This window comes from Astyanax mexicanus, chromosome 4 (genome assembly GCF_023375975.1).
Source record: "Astyanax mexicanus isolate ESR-SI-001 chromosome 4, AstMex3_surface, whole genome shotgun sequence".
Taxonomy (NCBI): domain Eukaryota; kingdom Metazoa; phylum Chordata; class Actinopteri; order Characiformes; family Acestrorhamphidae; genus Astyanax; species Astyanax mexicanus.
In genome coordinates, this window is record NC_064411.1 from 52,051,287 (window position 1) to 52,074,329 (window position 23,043).

Genomic DNA, 23,043 nt, shown 5'->3' on the forward strand with positions numbered 1-23,043 from the left:
GGATCTTAAGGAGGTCAAGTATAATCTTATTATCCTTTGTGATCTTCTTGCCTTATTTGCTTATCTTTCCAGTCATCCATCCATTGGTCTATTTATCCATCCATCCATCCATCTACTCATCTTTTGGCTTAAATACAAACACATCTACAAACACTGAATGCATAAGTATCCTGTGGTTATTAATGTGTTTATTAATAATGTATTAATCACTATTAATTATCAATTAATACATTATTTTAAATAGAAACACTATATGTCTCAAATATCCGAGGACACACACTTTACTTTGTACCCATTGCTGACACACAGCTTATCTATAGCTTATCTGAATATTTGCACCAGGAGTAAAGACATAAAGTTATCTAAAAGCAGTGTGTAAGACTGGTGGAGGAGAACATGATGCCAAGATGCATGAAAACTGGGGTTATAACCAGGGTTATTCCACCAAATATTCATTTCTGAACTCTTAAAACTTGAACTTGAATGAATAGGAACTTGTTTTCTTTGCATTATTTGGGGTCTGAAAGCTCTGCATCTTTTTTCTTATTTCAGCCATTTCTCATTTTCTGCAAATAAATGATCTACATGACAATATTTTTATTTTTAATTTGTTTAAAATGTTGTCTGTAGTTTATAGAATAAAACATTGCCTTAGTCCATTTGTCCACTCTGAGCCCAAAAGTAACAATGAATGAATTTTATCCCAGTACTTTTGTAAATATATTCTAAGTACATTTATTTTTGCCGTCCAATGAAAAACATGTATCTCCAAAACTTTTCAGGAGAGAGATAAAACCACAGTGCTCCATACTAACTTTTTCACAATGGTCTCAGAACCGTCTCAAAACTTTACGTCAGCTTTAGTATAATGTAGGTAAAGGGGTTGCAGTGGTGTCCAGGCTGGTGCTATGGTGCTGCTGAGTAGTTGCTATGGTATCCCTGCTGGTTATGTGGTGTTGCTGAGTAGTTGCTATGAAATCCCTGATGGTTCTGTGGTGTTGCAAAATGGTTGATAGGAGGTTGTTGTGCTGCCCTGGTTGCTATGGTGTTGCTAAGTGGTTGCTATGGTATCCCTGCTGGTCCTATGGTGTTGCTCTATGGGTGATAGGAAATTGTTGTGCTGCCCTGATTGCTATGGTGTTGCTAAATGGTTGACAGGAGGTTGCTGTGATTGCTATGGTGTTGCTAAGTAGTTAGTAGGAGTTTGTTGTGATTGCTATGGTGTTGCTAAATAGTTGCTATGGAATCCCTGCTGGTTCTATGGTGTTGCTAAATGGTTGATCGGAGGTTGTTGTGCTACCCTGATTGCTATGGTGTTGCTAAATGGTAGATTGGAGGTTGTTGTGATTGCTATGGTGTGGTTAAGTGGTGGGCAGAGAGGTTATTGTGCTACCCTGATTGCTATGATGTTGCTAAGTGGTTGATATGGTTTCCTGCTGGTTGTATGGTGTTGGTAAATGGTTAATAGGAGGTTGTTGTGCTACACTGATTGCTAAGATGTTGCTAATTGGTCGATATGGTGACCCTGCTGTTCTATGGTGTTGCTAAATAGGAGGTTGTTGTGCTACCCTAAATGCTATGGTGTTGCTAAGTGGTTGATATGGTTTCCCTGCTGGTTCTATGGTGTTGCTAAATGGTTGATAGGAGGTTGTTGTGCTATCCTGATTGACATGGTGTTACAAGGTGGTTGATATGGTTTCCCTGCTGGTTCTATGGTGTTGCTTAATGGTTGATGGGAGGTTGTTGTGCTAGCCTCATTGCTATGGTGTTGCTAGGTGGTTGATATGGTTTCCCTGCTGGATCTATGGTGTTGCTAAGTGATTGATAGGAGGTTCTTGTGCTACCCTGATTGCTATGGTGTTGCTTAATGGTCGATGGGAGGTTGTTGTGCTACCCTGATTGCTATGGTGTTGCTAAGTGGTTGATATGGTTTCCCTGCTGTTTCTATGGTGTTGCTTAATGGTTGATGGGAGGTTGTTGTGCTACCCTCATTGCTATGGTGTTGCTAAGTGGTTGATATGGTATCACAGGAGAATATTAAATAATATTTGTTTGCCCCAGATCTGTGTATAATAACATCCCTTATACATCCCTAATTGTTTCCATCTAATGTAAAAAATATTTATCTGTTTTGTTCCAGTTAAACAAACAAGATCATCAACAAACAAACATATAAACATTTTCCCACCAAAACAATAGACTTCAGTTCCTGTTATATTTGTTTTAAGAGTAGGCCGAGGCCAGTGCTGGATCAGCATGGTATGGGGGTCAGTGGAGCACGGACTTAAGGGGCATAGGAGGGGGAACTCACCACACATATGAGATTAAAATAATCTTTTTTTCCACTTTAATCTGTTCAATTCAAGGAATCAGCACATATGTTTTGAGTTTAATCTCCTCCATCGTCGCTGAGGAACTGAACGCCGCTGTAAAAGATCAAAGTCTATAATCTGTTCAGCTGTTGTGACTCAGAATGCAGAATTAACCGTGAGAAAATTGTTTGGGATATGATAGTGTGATTTACTGCCATGCCCAGATATCCTACATTAACCACCGCCGTGCCGCAGCATGTCCACAATGGAGCATTCCTGATTATAATATCTGTTTCCAGTAAGGTAAAGCCAAAACATCCTTATTCACGCTCACCTGCAGTGATGTCATGCCCTGATTAACATCTCCACTACACGGAATATAACCACAATATAAACAAAGCAGAAAAGGTTCAATAAAGGGTTCTTTGATTTGTAACAACATTTGATTTGTTACAATATTGCTTCTCATCATAAAGAAAAATTGTATTAGTAATAAACAGGTCTTTCCCCAAATCATCCCAAATTCCCAACTCATCCCTAACTCCCCAACTCATCCCCCAAATCCTCAACTCTCAACTCCTAACAAATTTCTTAGCTTCCCAACTCGTCAACTCCCCAAATCAACCCCAGCCTCCCAATTCCACAGCTTCAAACCCAATTCCCCAATTTCATCTCATCCCTAACTCCTCAACTCATTCCATTCCCAACTGCCCAACTTATCACCAACTCATTCCCAATTTCCAACTAATCCCCAGATGCTGCAATTTATCACCAACTCATTCCCAATTTCCAACTAATCCCCAGATGCCGGAACTTACCACCAACTCATTCCCAATTTCCAACTAATCCCCAGACGCCGCAACTTACCAACAACTCATTCCCAATTTCCAACTAATCCCCAGACGCCGCAACTTACCACCAACTCATTCCCAATTTCCAACTAATCCCCAGACGCCGCAACTTACCACCAACTCATTCCCAATTTCCAACTAATCCCCAGATGCCGCAACTTACCACCAACTCATTCCCAATATCCAACTAATCCTCAGATCCCGCAATTTACCACCGACTCATTCCCAATTTCCAACTAATCCTCAGACGCCGCAATTTATCACCAACTCATTCCCAATTTCCAACTAATCCTCAGACGCCGCAATTTATCATCAACTCATTCCCAATTTCCAACTAATCCCCAGATGCTGCAACTTATCACCAACTCATTCCCAATTTCCAACTAATCCTCAGACGCTGCAATTTATCCCCAACTCATTCCCAATTTCCAACTAATCCTCAGACGCCGCAACTTACCACCGACTCATTCCCAATTTCCAACTAATCCTCAGACGCCGCAATTTATCACCAACTCATTCCCAATTTCCAACTAATCCTCAGACGCCGCAATTTATCATCAACTCATTCCCAATTTCCAACTAATCCCCAGATGCTGCAACTTATCACCAACTCATTCCCAATTTCCAACTAATCCTCAGACGCTGCAATTTATCCCCAACTCATTCCCAATTTCCAACTAATCCTCAGACGCTGCAACTTATCACCAACTCATTCCCAATTTCCAACTAATCCCCAGACGCCGCAACTTACCACCAACTCATTCCCAATTTCCAACTAATCCTCAGATGCCGCAACTTACCACCAACTCATTCCCAATTTCCAACTAATCCTCAGACGCCGCAACTTACCACCAACTCATTCCCAATTTCCAGCTAATCCTCAGATGCTGCAATTTACCACCAACTCATTCCCAATTTCCAGCTAATCCTCAGATGCCGCAATTTATCACCAATTCATTCCCAATTTCCAACTAATCCCCAGATGCCTCGACTTATCATCAACTCATTCCCAATTTCCAACTAATCCTCAGACGCCGCAACTTATCAACAACTCATTACTAATTTCCAACTAATCCCCAGATGCCTCGATTTATCATCAACTCATTCCCAATTTCCAACTAATCCTCAGACGCCGCAATTTATCACCAACTCATTCCCAATTTCAACTCATCCCTAACTCCTCAACCAATCCCCAACTCAATTTAAACTCCCCACTTCATCTCCAATGTCCCATCTCATCACCAACTCATCCCTAACCCGCCAACTCATCTCCCACTACCACCTCATCCTCAACTTCCATATCCCTAATTTTCAATTACCAGTTCACCAACTCCTAAACGAATCCTCAATTTATCACTAACTCAATCCCAATTCCCAAATTCTGCCAAATTCCCACCTCATTCCCAACTTTCCTAACTCATCTACAATTTCCAACTCATCCCCAACCCTCAAGTTATTCCTAATTCATCCACAACTCATCTCCAATTCCCTCCTCATCTCATCCCTCCTCACCCTGGTTTTTGATTAAAGTTTTTATGCATCTTGGCATGTTCTCCTCCACCAGTCTTACACACTGCTTTTGGATAACTTTATGCTGCTTTACTCCTGATGCAAAAAATCAAGCAGTTCAGTTTGGTGGTTTGATGGCTTGTGATCATCCATCTTCCTCTTGATTATATTCCAGAGGTTTTTAGTAAAATTTGGTAAAATCAAAGAAACTCATCATGTTGGTCTCTTATTTCTTTTGCAGAGCCGCATATTGATCTTGAATACCCACAGCCGTGACGCTGGCCATATACTGATGACACATCTGCGTTATCAATCACTCACTCCTCCGAACTCATCACAACGTCTCATTTCCTGTCCGAACACCATTCGCCCAGGCATTACTTCCTGTAACGCAATCACAGCTTGTAGAAATGAGCAGAGATGTATGAGATGCTTCACTCGTGTCCCCGTTCAGTCTGTCCGGAGACATTATCAAGATTTGTGTCCGGCTCGGTTTGCCGTAATGATCGCTATGAAACTACTGTGAATTAATGTCGGCCATTACCGCGTCCCAGGCCGTGCGCCATCAGCGGCCCAAATGGTATTAGCGTGACAAAGCGATGTGGATTTCAGAGAGCTTTCTCGAGGTGTTGGAGTAAACAGCTGAAGGTAGCCGTCACGGTTAAAGGTCGTTTCTTAGAAAGCGTGACAAACTGCCTCTTAAACTGTGCTGGTTTTAGAAGAAACATGAAGGTCATTGTGTGACTGTGCATTGATATATGATCATGCCTTGTCCATACATTGTCAAAATATACATACTAGAAAAAATATGTAATTTTTTTTATTGTATTTTATATGTAAGGGTAAGAAATAGCAATATTAATTATTAATACCACAGTAATGAAGCTAACGATGCAGTACTGATGATAACGGCACTGTAGCAATGATAATGGCTGAGTATCAATGCTAATAGAATGATAGCTGTGTTTATCAAGACCTATTAAGCCTAATTCATCTTTAATTATATAGTTCCGACCCTGCAATGTGATTGGCTGAGAGGCGTTATATGAGTGACATTATCAGCAAGTAATGCACTGTAACCAAAGCTCTCCATGTATTACTCCGCCACATACAGGTAACCTAGCAACAATGCAGCGCTTACAAACCAAATACAAAAACTAGATGCGAACAAACATATTTTCTCAATCTGTTTAACTCAAAATCTTTCCATAAACAGTGATAATGGAACTGTTGTATAATCGCAATAATACACTCAAAGTTCGTACTATAACGTGTCATATTGCCAATCTTTCATGCAATGCTAAAACCCCGATAGAGATGCTGGATGAGGCTAATGCTGTGCTAACGTTGTGGTAGCAATGCTAAACGTACAGTAGCGATGCTAACAGCATGGTAGCAATGCTAATGGTGATGCTAATGGCATGGTAGTTATGCTGGGTGAGGCCAATTAAGATCAATTCATATTTAACTATCTTTGACTGTACATTAATTGTGTATATAACATTTTAATGCATATATAACAAACACAAAATACATATTCATTAGCGGTGGTTTTGAGTTGAGTCTGCATAGAAAACTGCATAGAAAACATTGCAGCCAGCACGATTGCAATGCTAACACGCAATATTGATGCTAATACCACAGCGATGTTAGTGCTAATGCTAATAGCATGGTAGTTACTGTATGTACTAATAACCCATATGCTGTTTGAACTCAAATGATTTGAGTCTGTGTTACATAAAATTGGATATTTCTAAACAATACTCAACTATTTTGAGTTAGTTGAACATTTGTGGGCACAAATACATTCAAACTCTTTGAGTTGAAACAACTTATAATAACTGAGTTTAGTCTGTTTCCATTGGCAGCTTCTTTTTCATTGGCTCCTGTCACAATATATTTGCATACTGAGTGTGTCCAACAGTTTCAGACTAACACTCACCATCAGTGTGTAGTGATTCCCCCTGGGCTACCTTACAAATAAATCGAATTCCCCTTCAGTTGTAATAATTTGATGTTTTAATTTACGCTAACTCAAGTTTTTGTTCCCCAATTCTTAAAAAAAAATGAGCAAACTCAACTTATCCGGTCTTACAATATAAAGAGTTAAAAAAAAAGTTAAAACTTCCCCTTTAGTTTTCATAACTTGATGTTTTAAGTTATGCTAACTCAAGTTTTCATTACCCATTACTTTTTTAAGGCAACTGGTTTCCTCTATTTTTTAAAGTAAACTCAATTTATCCGGTCTTACAGTGTACTACAATGTAACAAATCACAAGTTTTTGAGAGTGTATCATCATGTTCTTCTCCACCAATGTGATCACGTAATCAAAACAGACAGGGTCATATTTAACACCATGTACCAACTTCAGGGTATCTGATGAAACGTTATCGCTAGCGTATTTTGACATTGAGACAGCAGATCTTACATAACTCATTGTAGCACAGTGGGGATGGTGGTAGTGCCACATTGTGAAACAGATAAGGATATGCCACGTGCAAAAATCTGTTCAAGCTCACTATTTACCAAGTACCATTTTAATTTGTTGTGTAAGCTAGCTATTTATCAAGTATCATGTTTATTTAATTTATAGGATAGCTATTCATCATATATCTGAATAATTTAATGTATGAACTTACTATTTACCAATTATCATGATAATGTACAGTGTAAGCTAGCTCTTTACCAAATACCAAGTTTAATCATTAATTCACCATGATAGTTTTATGTATGAGCTAACTATTTACCAATTACCAGGTTAATTTACTTTGTAAGCTAGCTATTTACAAATTAACAATTTTATTTACTTTGTAAGCTAGCTATTTACAAATTAACAAGTTTATTTACTTTGTATGCTAACTATTTACAAATGAACAAGTTTATTTACTTTGTATGCTAGCTATTTACAAAATAACAAGTTTATTTACTTTGTAGGTGACCTTTACCATGTAACAGGTTAATTTACAGTGTAATCTAATTATTTACCAACAATCAGGTTAATTTACTTTGTAACCAAACTATTTACAAATTACCAGGATAATTCACAGTGTAGTCTAACTATTTAATGATCATAAGATTAATTCACAGTGTAGGCTAACTATTTAACCAAGTACTAAGTTTATTTACTTTATAGGATAGCTATTCACCATGTATTAGAATTATTTAATGTATGAGCAAATTGTTTACCAATTATCAGATTCATTTACTTTGTAAGCAAGCTATTTACAAATTAACAAGTTTATTTACTTTGTAGGCGACCTAATTACAATGTAACAGGTTACATTAACTGTGTAAGCTTATTATTTACAAACAATCAAGTTTATTTAGAGTGTAAGCTAACTATTTACCATGTAACAGGTTAATTTGTAGTTTTAACTAACTATTTAACAAGTAACAGGTTAATTTAGAGTGTAAGATAACTATTTACCAATTATCAGGATAATTTACTTTGTAACCGAGCTGTTTACAAATTACCCAGTTAAATTACAGTGTAACCTAACTATTTACCATGTACCTGATTAATGTACTGTATGAGCTACCTATTTACCAAGTACCAGGTTCATTTACTGTGGAAGGTCAATATTTACCACATACCAGGTTTATTTATTTGTAGGGTAGCTATTCACCATGTATAATAGGGTTAATATACTGTATTAGCTCTTTATTTACCAAGTATCAGCTTAATTCACTACGTGAGCTAGTTGTTTACCATCTATCAGATACATTTATCATGTAAGCTAGCTAATTACTAAGTATCAATTTAATTTACTAAGTAGGCTAGATGTGTACCAAATACGAGTTTAATTTACTGTATAAACTAGATATTTACCACATACCAGTTTAATTTACTGTATAAACTACATATTTACCACATACCAGTTTAATTTACTGTATAAACTAGATATTTACCACATACCAGTTTAATTTACTGTATAAACTAGATATTCACCACATACCAGTTTAATTTACTGTATAAACTAGATATTTACCACATACCAGTTTAATTTACTGTATAAACTAGATATTCACCACATACCAGTTTAATTTACTGTATAAACTAGATATTCACCCCATACAAGTTTAATTTACTGTGTAAACTAGATATTTACCCCATACAAGTTTAGTTTACTGTATAAACTAGATATTTACCACATACCAGTTTAATTTACTGTGTAAACTACATATTTACCACATACCAGTTTAATTTACTGTATAAACTAGATATTTACCACATACCAGTTTAATTTACTGTGTAAACTACATATTTACCACATACCAGTTTAATTTACTGTATAAACTAGATATTTACCACATACCAAAAGAATATACTGTATAAGCAAGATATTTACCACATGCCAGTTTAGTTTACTGTATAAAGTAGATATTTACCACACATGAGGTGAATTTACTGTATAAAGTAGATATTTACCAAACAGAAGGTGAATTTACTGTATAAGCTAGAAATTTACCACACAGCAGGTGAATTTACTGTTTAAGGCGCTATTTACTAAGTACAAGGTTACTTTTCTTTACACATTAGATATTTACTAAGTAAATACATAGGTTACTGACTATGAAACATGTTTATTAAGTTGCCTGGTTAGTTTACTACCATTAGAAAATGTGTTAGAAATGTGTGAAGTACCCAGTAAATTTAACAGAGCATGCTTGCTATTTTTGAATTTTCAGCAGGAAATAGCAAATGTCCCCTTCATTGGTTATTAACCATAGTGAATAAAGGCTTATAAATACTTTAAAAAGAGTGCTAATGACAAATGCACAGAGTAACATACATTATTCACCAGATTCTCCCTGAAAAAATCTAACCCTCCGGGAAGCACAGCTTTCCTGGAATTTTCCAAACTCACTGTCTGGAAAAAGTGCCCACCTAAACTGCAGCTTGTCCGTGGGCACGGCTCAGAGGTGGATTCATCGAGGAAAATAAGAGCGTAAGTGACATGTCAGAGCGGAGAATCTGAGAATAAATACATCAGTACAGGCTGAACGAGATGAAAGACCACCATTGGTTGGACCACTTAGCTTGTCATTTAAGACTTTACAGGTCGTGACAGTTGAGAATGTCCTTCATTCTTCAGTTTGGACTCGATTAGCTCAGCGTTTTATCCTGGAAATTGGAAAAGGAATGCTGCCCTTTGTTTCTGAAAGGCTTGCCTACTTCACCCATCTCAAGAGTGTTTACCTACAGCATGGGAAGTCTTAGCACTCTGGGCTGTTTACCTGAGGTACAGAATGTTCTAGAGCGGAGTAATCAACTAAAGTCCTCCAGTTCCCAGCATTCCCAGCCCCTGCACACCTGCTCCCACCGCGGAGGACTCGGTCATTAGCTGATGAGATGGTTCAGGTGTGTTGAGTTAGGGAACACTCACAATTAAGAGAATTAGAACTGGAATCTGCCCTCAGGGCAGGTGGAACTGCTGCATGGAATTGCTTCATGTTGTCCAGCATGTTGAATCTGGACTCTCCCTGTGTCTCATGTTATGGAGATACTCTGACCCAACAGAGCATCTAGAATAACATCAATAACCTGAATTAGGTTCTTAGGTAATTTTATCTAATTGAAAACCTCTGGAATATAATCAAGAGGAAGATGGATGATCACAAGCCATCAAACCACCAAACTGGACTGCTTGAATTTTTGCACCAGGAGTAAAGCAGCATAAAGTTATCCAAAAGCAGTGTGTAAGACTGGTGGAGGAGAACATGATGCCAAGATGCATGAAAACTGTGATTAAAAACCAACAGGGTTATTCCACCAAATATTGATTTCTGAACTTTTAAAATTTTATGAATATGAACTTGTTTTCTTTGCATTATTTGAGGTCTGAAAGCTCTGCATCTTTTTTTTTGTTATTTCAGCCATTTCTCATTTTCTGCAAATAAATGCCCTAAATGAGGAGAAATGTTGTCTGTAGATTATAGAACAAAATGACAATGTTCATTTCACTCAAACATACACCTATAAATAGCAAAATCAGAAAAAAAATAGAAACTGAAGTGGTCTTTTAATTTTTTTTTCCAGAGCTGTATAATAAGTGTTTATTTGCTCAGTAAAACACTAGTATTACAATAAACATCAAACATTACACCAAACATCTCCTAATCTCTCTTCCTCATCTGAGTTAATAGAGTTTAATTTGTAGTTCTCATCATATTAATTAACACCTGGTTTGGTAAAAAAATGGTAAATTTGGTAAATCAGTTGAGCTGCTGATGGAACTGAACATAATATACACATGCTGGCATCCAGGAGAAATAAAGAAAATAAAGAAAACGCATTGAAAAAGAGAAGGTGAGTCCAAACGTTTGGCCTGTACTGTATATATATATATTGGGTGTTGGGTGTTTTTGTGAATTGTGTTAAGTATTTTGATAAAACCAAGAAAAAAAAAACTGTAATTCAGCTTAAGTTCAAACCTCCCTCCCACCCTTCAATCCTCCTGCTGCCTGTGACGTCACTCCTCGTCCCGGCCAGCAGAAGGCTCCTCTCTCTCTCTCTCTCTCTCTCTCTGTTTCTCTCTCTCTCTCTCTCTGAGCGCAGAGCTGAAGGAGGAGCTGTCAAAACTTTCCAACTTGTTGAAAGTGTGTAGACGCAGCTCGGTTCCCTCAGCTCGCTGAGTCACACAGCCCGTTCCTACAGCCCGGAGAACACGGCCAGAATGGACTAACCGAGCCTGGGAGCAGAAACAGAGGAGAACAACACGGGAAAAGAAGGAAGAACGCGTTAGAAATAGAAGAAGAAGAAGAAGAAGAAGAAGAAGAAGAAGAAGAAGAAGAAGAAGAACATGGAGAAAAGCTCGTGCGGGACAGGGTTCCTCCTCCCGCTCCTGCTCCTCGCCTTCCTGCTCCTTTCCCCGGGCTGGAGTCTCTCTCAGGAGAAGAAAGGTATGGGTATGTTTATGGATATGAACTCTTAAAGCTGTTATAGGCAGCGCTGATTGGAATGAGTAACGCTAGGTTTGGTTCTGGTGGTTCGGAAGGCTGGGTTATAACAGGGGGCTTGGAGACGCATGGAGAGAACCGGAGCTCGGGAGCGGGCGCTGGGACCTGGCGTGGCCGCGCGTCGCTACCTCTGACCGGGGAGGAGCGCGCGTTACCGCGGTCTGGGGGAGAGGGACGGAACTTTAGCAATCTTTACACTGTAAACTCAGAAGTAGTTTGAACTGTTTTAAAATTAAGTCTGTTTGACAAAAATATTGTATGGATATTGTATGGATTTCCCAACATTACTCAACTATTTCGCAGTAAAGTTAACTCTGTGTTGGCTGTGTGATCTCAGTACTTTAAATTCTTTACTGTTTTCTTTCTTCATCTACTTTTCTATAAGTATTTTAAAAAATAGGTGAATTAAATAAAAAATAAAGTAATACAAATCTACAATTTTCAGTTTTTATCCAACTGACCATTGTATTCAAAATAGATTTTTTTATGCAAAGCAATTTATATAAATAACTAAAAAGCTATAGCATATATACTATTATTTATTTTGTGTTCTGGTTAAGTTGGTGGAAATTATATTAATTATGTAATTCTTACTAAAAACTAATGTAGTATACAGTACTTGAGTAAATAAAATATTTACGAAAAGTTCAGAACAATCTTAATTTTAAATCTATCTATCTATCTATCTATCTATCTATCTATCTATCTATCTATCTATCTATCTATCTATCTATCTATCTATCTATCTAAATTAATTTATTTCAAGAATACAAAAAATATTTTTTATTATTGCACACGGTATGATAAATTTGAAGTTTTTGTAATATAATTTTAAATACAGTGAACTTAACAATTATAATAAATAAAATATAAAACAAATATAAAAATATAAAATTAAGAGTCCACTTTCTGGAGTTTCTGAATCAGATTCTCTGATTTCGCTATTTATAGGTTTATGTTTGAGTAAAATGAACATTGTTGTTTTATTCTAGAAACTACAGACAACATTTCTCCCAAATTCTAAATAAAAATATAGAAAAAGAACAAATCAAATGCAGAGTCCAGAAGATTCAGAGTCAATATTTGGTGGAATAACCCTGGTTTCTAATCACAGTTTTCATGCATCTTGCCATCATGTTCTCCTCCACCAGTCTTACACACTGCTTTTGGATAACCTTATGCTGCTTTACTCCTGGTGCAAAAATCCAGGCAGTTCAGTTTGGTGGTTTGATGGCTTGTGATCATCCATCTTCCTCTTGATTATATTCCAGAGGTTTTCAATTTGGTAAAAAAGAAAGAAACTTGTCATTTTTAAGTAGACTCTTGTTTTTTTCCAGAGCTGTATGAGCTTTAATTCAACATAATATGTGTTTAATCTGTATTGTAAGAGTCCACTTAAGACTACCTTCATAACTGGTTGTGAAGTATGTAGGTCTCATTAAGAGGTTAATTAGCTACTGTGTTCACTGTAAGGGTTATTTTTTACACTTCTTTTTAGTTTTCAATCATCATTTATAGCTGGACTGTACTGTTGTACTGCACTGTTTAGTGTAGATGCTCTTTATAGGCTAGATGAAGAGTGCGCTGTCCAATCACCACTAACCAGAGGTTTGGTAGGACATGTATGAGCTTTCTTCTAGCCTTTTCCAGGTCTGTGATTGGCTGTGCATTTATTTGATTGGTTGTTAGATTTATATAAACCATGTAGTCACCTGGGCTATGTAGCAGATGGGCTATATTGGCCCTAAACGTTATTTTTATCCCTTTTTGTTTGGTTAATTTGTTTGATACATCAACTGTGATTCCTGTTGGCTTTTAGCCTCGTTTTTGGTTCAGATGCACTGGCGAACTCAGTTAAAGCAGTTTAAGCTGGTTTAGGCTGATATAAAGTCTTCATTATTCAGATTTCCAGTCAGTAAATGAGTGATTTCCAAAATAAGATGGACACATTTGAACCAGGCTGATTAATACCAGTAGTGCCCAGTAGAGCAATGCATCTCAATCAGACGTCTCAGCATAGAGTTGTAGAGGTTCCTAATGGTTTCCAATGGTAATCTATCCTATACAGCTCTAGTATTCTCAAATAGAGCTTTTCCACCAAAAGAACCAGTAGTAACCGATGTGTAACCAGCACTGTTCTGTTTCTCGAACCTTTCTTGAACCGTTCCACCTGGTTTCCACCAAAAAAAGTAGGTTTCAAAACCAGGAGCGTTCGCAGGAAGGAACCGAAGAACACTAGATTTCTTTAGCGCGAATGTTTTTACGTTTCCACTAAAACTAAACCCAACTTACTTCCTTCTCCTCCTTTCCTCCTCTATCCCACTGTCCCCTTTGACCTCCTTTAGGCCCTGCCTAAATGTTTTTTACTTTAAACATCTACAGTACAGGCCAAAAGTTTGGACACACCTTCTCTTTTTCAATGCATTTTCTTTATTTTCATGACTATTTACACTGTAGATTCTCACTGAAGCATCAAAACTATGAATGAACACATGTGGAGTTTTATGTACTTAACAAAAAAAAGGTGAAATAACTGAAAACATGTTTTATATTCTAGTTTCTTCAAAATAGCCACCCTTTACTCTGATTACTGGTTTGCACACTCTTGGCATCATCATTTTCTCAATGAGCTTCGTCAAGAGGTGGCCACCTGAAATGAAAAGTTTTCCAACAGTCTTGAAGAAAGGAGTTCCCAGAGGTGTTTATTGGCACTTGTTGCTCCTTTGCCTTCTTCACTCTGTGCTCCAGCTCACCTCAAACCTCAAATCTGGATTGGGTTCAGGTCCGGTGACTGTGGAGGTTCAGCTCATTTTTTATTAAGTACATAAAACTCCACATGTGTTCATTCATAGTTTTGATGCTTCAGTAAGAATCTAAAATGTAAATAGTCATGAAACACAAACTAATAAACTAAACACAATAGAAGATTATATCACGATTATCAAAAACTATTGAGGTCATGTTCATTCATATTGTATGATAAATCGATATTGCAATTAATTTTGACAGGCCTACATGGCAGTATTGTACTTTATTTTTATTTTTTTAGATCTGACATTTCTGATTGGATATAAAGATAAAAACAAAACTTTCCTTCATTTATTTTGTAAATATAATTTTGAGAATCACAATATATCGCCTTGCTTACAGTATTGCAAATATATTGTTAAATATTGAATTGTAAGCGCTGTATCCAGATACATTGTATCATATAGCCAATGCACAGTTGTTGCCAATGCACAACCCTACTCTTTTTGTGTAAAGTGTGCAATAAAAAAATGAACAGAAAACAATAACTTTAATTTAAAATCTGAACAGTATCGTACATTGTGATACCGAAGCTCAAACAATATATATCGTCCATCCCCACTGTACCATTAATTGGATCATTTAGCGCGCTTATGTAATTCTATTTACAGCCGAGATTTGTTTATTTAGAGAGTCTCAATAATTCATTCAGGTCAACTAAGGGGTGTCCTGTGTGTAAACAGAGCGCCGTGCCAATATTGACAGATGGGACGCACACAAATCAGTTTATTACAGTCTGCTTCCTCCTTTGGACTCAGATTGAGAACGGTGTTCAGGCCAGAACAGGAATCACCTTCAGTTTTCTGCGCTCTTAAGCCTCTAAATTGCTGACGGTGGTTAAGAGCTCGTTTCACAATGACAATGTTTTGACATACAGGGCTATTCAGTCGTGTCAGAGACTGGCATTTCCCCACGTTAAGCTGTGAAGCAGTGTTATTAATGATAGTGAGTGGCCTGATGCCTTAATTACACTGTAATATTTGGTTTAATAGTCTTACTTTAGTGCGGGGACTTTTATTTAAATTACTGTACTGTTTCTATGGTAAAAATCTGCATTGACGTTACACTTATAGCACTTTTCTATCAAAAGAACTCTGGTTTATGCTGAGAATGAACATTGCTGGTTCTGGAACCTACTTTTGTTGGTGGAAACGCAGCGAATCAGTTCAAAATTAGGTTCACAAATCAGAACAATGCCGGTTCCATGCCGATGAAAAAGCACTATGCGCTATTATTGGCTACTTTTAAACATTAAATCCAGTAGTGAGTCAGAAAACGTGTTTATACTGACTAGAATCTGGATTGAATCCAAATTTATTTAGTCAAATGTTTCAGACAGTCCAAAATCAACCATAATCTGAATTCACCTGGTCACTAGTACCTGAATTTGTATCCTGATAAGATTTTAAATACATACACTTGACCTTGTCCTCTGAAGTAGTCTGTCTCAGACCACCTTCTGAAGTGGTTTGAGTTATCAGATTTGTGTCTGTATTAAATATGTCTCAGACCATCTTCTCAAGTGTTTAGTTTTCAGATCACTTTCTGAAGTGATTTGTTTGAGTTATCAGATTTGTATCTGTTGTGGTTTGTTTCTCGTCATCTTCTGTAGTGGTTTAAATGATCAGATTTATATCCCTTTTAAATATGTCTCAGGCCACCTTCTGAAGTGGTTTGTCTCAGAAAACCTCCTGAAATGGTTTGAATGATTTGTATATGTTGTCATCTAAGTTTATAAATGTAAATGTTAATTTGTCCCAGACCACCGCCTTAAGTGTTTTGGTTTTTATACCACCTTCTAAAGTGATTTATTTGAGTTATCAGATTCATATTCATTGTAATTTGTCTCAGAGCACCTCCTTCAGTGGTTTGTCTCAGAGCACCTCCTTCAGTGGTTTGTCTCAGAGCACCTCCTTCAGTGGTTTGTCTCAGACCACCTCCTTCAGTGGTTTGTCTCAGACCACCTCTTTAAGAGTTTTGGTTTTCACCTTCTGAAGTGATTTGTTTGAGTTTTCAGATTTATACAGTATCTGTTGTAATTTGTCTCAGACCATCTCCTGTAATGGTTTGAGGGATCAGATTTGTATCTCTTTTAAATATGTCTCAGGCCATCTCGTAAAGTGGTTTGTCTCAGACTACCTGCTGAAGTGGTTTAAGGGATTCTGTTTGTATCTTTTTTATTTGGGTGTGTTTACAGTTGTTTTTTATGGGGTTTGGCCATATTTAGAGTGTAGAACCATGTTCAAACCAGAAACATTTTACAAAACTTTTGAGAGTGGAGTGCCATTTTTAAGGCTCCAAATAATGTTATAAATAATACATAATAGAAGCATCTAGGCAAATACAAATCAAGTGCTAGTACCATAGTATACATCCAACAGAAAATGACTCAGAAAAAGTACAAAATTAATTTGATTTTAAAGAGAACTTCAGCATTATGTAAACTTTAATGTGCAAGTTTGAGGATTCTTTATAGAACATCTGCATCAGTTAAAAGTTCTATACAAAGTCAAGTCAAGGTGGTTTTTATTGTCATTTCAGCTATATACAGAGTACACAGTGAAACGAAACAACGTTCCTCCAGGGAAAGTGAATACTTTCCACGATATAAACCAGATATACCAAGTTTCTAGGGACTGTTCGCGTATGAAGAACCATTTTACAGGGAACTATGGGAGTTGTAGTGTCTTGTAAGTAGGGGTGTGCCATATCATATCGTACACGATAATATCGCCAAAAGTTTTTAATATCGTGAACGATATTTTACCCTGAAATATGGTGCCATATCACCCATCCCTAATTATCACATCAGGGTACTACTCTTTTGCTGTTTTTAGCAAAAGAAAAAATCCCACTGTTCTCATTTCCCATAATATATCTACTAGACACAGATTCTGTCCAGTATCATAATTTTTTTTATTTAATCCTGGATATATGGAGATATGTAGAGCGCATTATTAGTACCATGACATTTTGGATTATTGACTTCTGTTACAAATCTGATACATTTCTTGTATTTTTTAATATCTCAGTTAGGGGTGTGCCATATCATATTATATACAGTAGGAAAATTTTATATTCATTTTGGTGCAGTACTGTATTCTTGAAATCATTTTTAAATACAGTATTTCGTCATATCGTCAAGAGTATCGTTATCGCGATAATACCATGAAATATCGTGATATTATTTTAAGGCCATATCGCCCAACCCTACTTGTAAGAACTAGAAAAATGGAAAAGCGACTCTATGGCACATAGGCGAAAGTCATGGGACATGGAATGATGTTAGAAGCTTCAGTTTTAAGAGTATACTGAGAGAAACGGGAAGGAAAGAAAGACGTTAACCAGAGGATGAGCAGGTTTTTAATTCTGTTATAGTCTAATCTGCTCGGCGGAGGTTTCAGACGGACTGTGGAAAAAGTCAGTGATCCAAAAAATCTACAATTCAAACAACAACTCCAATAATTCTGGACTTTTCTTTAATACGTAACAAGAACAAACAGAACCCTCAGGCAGTCGCAGAACCTGGAGCGCTGCCTGTTTAATAGGCATGTGCTGGTTAGCCGTTTCACTTCAGAGCGGGTTTTTTATTCTTCTAGCTCCCTGGATGACAGGACTGAGGTCAGGACTGTGTTCCAAATGGAAGTGAGTGATTTAGTTCCCAGAAGGAGCTTCAGCCTCTCTCTAAAACCCAACAGCAGATACGCAGTTATAATACAGGACAACCACAGCCGGTTCTCAGTAGTTCATCAGTTCTATTACATTAAAAGTCCTAAAAGTAAAAAGAACCAAACAAATAGGATAAAAATATTAGACATGATTAGTCAACTATTGAAAAACACAATCTAGATACCTTAGAATTAGAATTAGAAATCCCATAACCTGCTGCTTCTTCTGCTCCTTTCACAACATTTCTACTTCCTTTCTTTGATAGAACCACTTGTGTGCTTAGGTCATTGTCTTGTTACATGGCCCAGATGCAGCAAAACAGGCCTCAAAACATGATGCTCCCACCACCGTGTTTCACAGATGTGATAGGGTGTTTACGCTGGAATGCAACTAAACATCATGTAAAGAATTCCACTGGTTTTACATTTAACGTTGCATATTTATAACTTTGATAACATTTTTTCACAAGAAATGACATCAAAATCTTCAAGAAATATTGTTAGTATGTCCATTTGTCTGCAGGACAAAAAAGAAAATGAACATACATAATATCATAATATTATTTTCTCTATTTACTGTGTGCAATTTTCACAAACTATTTGCTTTTGGCTGTGATCACTGCACACTGGGATACCGCACTTCCAACTGCAATTGGTGGCTTTGCGATCTTTGTTTCTTGGACACATCTGGCACCTCTTTCTCTTCTGTCTGCCCTCTGTTCCTCTCTCCCTGTTGCTGGTTTGCAGTTTTTGTCACACCTTCCCATTGCTTCAGTGGTGTAGGTTGGTAGGTTCGGGGTATCTTCCAGTCAACTTTTTATGTGAGGAGTTACAAGCTCCTTTGAGAGCTCTGTGAGGAAATATCTCAGTGCGTTGGTGATTCCAGTGGAAAATTCAGGGGACAATATTCTGTATCCTCTACATCTGAGATGTCAGATGCAGAGTCAATCCCACCGATGGGCTCCTTAATCCCATCTGTTCAGGATCATATCTCAAGCTCTCAAGCTCTTCGGGTATCCTAGCTGGCCTCCGAGTAGCCATGATAGTCTAACTGAAAAAAAAAACATAAAACAGACAATGTTTGAGTGACACATTTAAAACATTTAAAAAAAATCTAATGGCCTCAAGTCACAAACAAGTTTTATGAGGAATACCTGGAATATGGAAGTTTAAAAACGTTTAATTTCACAGATTTTGAAGAATAACAAGCCTCGGGGTCATTTTTGACCACACTTACGCATCTAAGGGTTAAAAAGAAGTATATTTGATTGCTGGGTCCTATCGAGACCAGATCACATTCTCACCACAAGCGAACCGTAATAAATTGCATTGAAAGGTGACTTATTCCTAATCAATCCCTTGCGTTAATGCTTTAACGTTGACAGCTCTAATAAAGAGCCTTTCCACTTAATGTAGTTTTGGCACCTTTAAGGTTGCAGGTCCCTGTAGATCAGCACTGGTTCCTTCATTCCTGTGCTGAAGGTCAGGAGCGTGATGTGGAATGATCAGCCAGAGCTGGAGACTTTAATGTTTAGTCTGTATTACTGTGCTTTTCTTTATCTATTACACAAAACAGCTCACCCTCATCATTTAACCCTCAGAACCTGGATTCAGACCACGCTTCACTTCTTATTTACTCTTAGAAATAAACTAAACTAAAGACCAGACTGATATAGAGGCGCTGTGACTGATACTGCTACTGATTTACACAGCTAAACATCATACCTGATAAATGATATAGTATAGCCCTGGCCAGTATAATCAAGCAGACAGTAGATGCTGCTTTCCTGGCTGATATGATGGGGAGCTGTCTGCTTTAAACAGTCATAAAAGCTTTAAAGGATATATATTAGGCAAAACCTTACTTTTTTGTGCTTTTGTATTTCCACTTAAATTGGCTTGACTGCCCCTATAAACACCTATAAACAATTTAAGCACCAAAAAAAATAATAATCCTCCATCCGTTTTCTGTAAATCAGTTGAAAAAGTTTGGTGTCAGGAACTATTTTCGTCTATGAGCCGTTTGGATGCTCCCTTATTGTGACGTCACAATAAATAAAACAAGGGAACCTGCATAGAACCACCCTGGTACCACCCACTCATCCATCAACCCCCTACCAGAACCCCACCCACTAGATCAGTTGAAGAAACATTAGACAGCAGACTTTGTCTGAGGGAGGGATCTATATCTACTGTCTATGGCCATATCACTCTTCCCTAATTAGTACATCAGGGTACTACTTTTTTCCAGTTTTTAGCAAAAAGAAAAAAAAATAATCACACTGTTCTCATTTCCTCTTATATACAGTATCTACTACTAGAGACAGATTATATCTGTCCAGTATCATTTATTTTACTTTAATCCTGAATATATATGGAGATATTTGGAGTGTGTTATTAGTATCATGACATTTGGAATCATTCACCATTAAGAGCAGAGTGTGAAGGTTCAATTAGCAGGGTAAGAGCACAGTTCTGCTCTAAATATTGCAATGAACACAACATTATGGGTGACATACCAGAGTTCAAAAGAGGACAAATTGTTGATACGTCTTGCTGGAGCATCTGTGACCAAGACAGCAAGTCTTTGTGATGCATCAAGAGCCACAGTATCCAGGGTAATGTCAGCATACCACCAAGAAGAACCAACCACATCCAACAGGATTAACTGTGGACGCTGTAAGAGGAAGCTGTCTGAAAGGGATGTTCAACGTGAATTCAATGTGCAACTCAACTCTCCTGTTTCCACCAGAACTGTCCGTCACCACAATAAATTATTGTGGTCTAAAACCAGGTGTTTCAGTTTCATTGTCCAACCCCTGTATATTGGCCATACCATTAATACCACCTTTCTAATGTTGTGTGGATCCTACTTTTGCCATGATTGACCCATTGAGGCATAGTTTAATTTATTTTTTCCTCATAAGAACTTTCTGATGTTCTGAAGATGATCTAACCCAGTTACACTTTAGCACTTTTTAAAGTCTCTCAGATTATGAGAATCAGATATTGGCACCATGCCTATTGTCAGATCATGAATTGGCTGTAGAGGGTATGAAGCCTCCAGTAGTGGAAGAACTGTGTTCTCTGGAACGTTAAAAGTTCCATACAGTACTTTTGTGAGTGTGTGTGTGTTTGTGGTGGATCTCCGTTTGTTTAGGTGGGTCGGGCGGATCTGACGGAGACTTGTTGGAACAGTAAGGCTGTGGGAATGCACTGGTCAGCATGGGAAGCCCTTACTAAAAACGTGCTTAAAACCCAGACCCTCTACAGAGTTCAGCTGAACCCACTGCACACACTGACTCTGCTCTTACTAACCACACAGGGTGGAGGAAGGCAGGGTTGGGGAAAGGTCAACCATTTTTTTCTTTTGTCTTTAGCATTAAAACTTTATATACAGTATTTAAACTGTACTTAAGCTTAGGCTTGTTGTGGTGGGGTTTTAGAGTGGTTTAGAGTGTTTTGTAGGGGTGGACGATATGGCCCTAAAATAATATCACGATGTTTTAGGGTTGGTTTTTTCAATATCGATATTTTTGGAGATATGACAAAACATAGACATTTGAAGATTACAGTTTTATTTAGTATAAATAAAGTAAAAAAATGCATGCATATAAACTGCAAAGTAATAATTACTCGAGAAAAGTATAGATAACCAACATTTCTACTTAATGCCCCACTAGGTAGGATTTTCTTGATTTTTGATCTTTTTAAAGAAGTAAAATCACAGCTTGAAACTCACTGCAGCGCTGCATTGAGGTGTAATAGGAGGAATAGCGGTGCTCTCGTGTCTGTGCCAGAGCTCCTCTGAGCTCAAACCAGACTCTGTAAGTTTTCCGAGGCGGCCGTGACCAACGCTCGCGAGAACTGCAACCTGCTTTCCGACCTTTAGTTCTAACAGTTCTACAAGGACTACCGGTTCATTCTTTACAAACTAACATACAGACACTCTGGCAGAAGCTGGAAAGAGACCGAATATGTCTGTGAAAGCCAGAAAACGAGAAAGAGAAACTAATCCGCCTGAAACCTTTATTACACTCTACAACTGTAGGGGGAGCCCACGAGCACAAAATCTCAATCCTACCTAGTGGAGCTTTAAGTAAGGTTATAAAGAAAATGTACTTCATTACTTGACACCACTGATCAGCACCAGTTTAAGACGCAGTTAAATCAAATATATATTAGCCAGATAATATACTGCTATTAACAAACACTGTCTCTGCTGCTGCTCCAGGCTGTTTACACATGCAGTAATTGCATCGAGCACTGCTTGCTTTATTTTAGTAAAATATCACTTGTTACTGCACAGATATACACATACTAGAACACAGAATCTTCTCCCTATATTTACTTCCTTGCTTCTGCGCCAGACAGCTCTGACCAATCATAGGAGAGAATGTGCTGGCGTGGTTTATTGGTGAGCTTTTTGGTGCGTCAAGGTTTTTATACCTGTGTGAAACTAAACCAAACAGAGGAAGAAATTCTCTGAATAAACAAACTCATCATCTGATCACATTATAAAAACCTGTTTAAAGGAGAACTCTGGTGTAAAATGGACTTTTGTTGTAGTAAAACATGATAAAAAGTACTTATCTTTGATGAATAGCACACCTCCGTTCTCCCACAGCATTCAGAGATCCAGAAATCTTAACAGTTTCTCCAAACACCCTTTAGACTGGGTGACACGGGGTAAAATTTACCCTGATAAATCACTTTTTCCAATGTTATCCAGCTCAAAGTAGCTCCACACCTCCTTGCTAGAATCCGGAGAGCCCTGACATTTAAAACGAGGCATTAATAACTTAAAAACTGCACAAGAAGCTTATTAAAAACCTCCGTTTACATCCTATAATGCTAGCTTCAGCTCTGAGCGCCGCCGTTACTGTACTGATAAAAAATAGACATGGACAGGATGTAAACAGTGCTTTTTAATA

The 23,043-nt window shown here is 37.6% G+C and overlaps 2 protein-coding genes across 2 annotated transcripts in view; both read left to right on the forward strand.

Annotated features, from left to right (window-relative positions):
* The window catches only part of hecw1b (HECT, C2 and WW domain containing E3 ubiquitin protein ligase 1b), a 295,654-nt gene that overhangs the window by 266,989 nt on the left and 5,622 nt on the right, over nucleotides 1–23,043 (forward strand). The window lies entirely within an intron of this gene.
* The window catches only part of egfra (epidermal growth factor receptor a (erythroblastic leukemia viral (v-erb-b) oncogene homolog, avian)), a 119,827-nt gene continuing 108,009 nt past the window's right edge, over nucleotides 11,226–23,043 (forward strand). Inside the window, exon 1 of the mRNA XM_022678693.2 lies at nucleotides 11,226–11,576. Coding sequence (XP_022534414.2) covers nucleotides 11,477–11,576 — 100 coding nt within the window. The 5' untranslated portion in view covers nucleotides 11,226–11,476. The remainder of the gene's footprint in view (nucleotides 11,577–23,043) is intronic.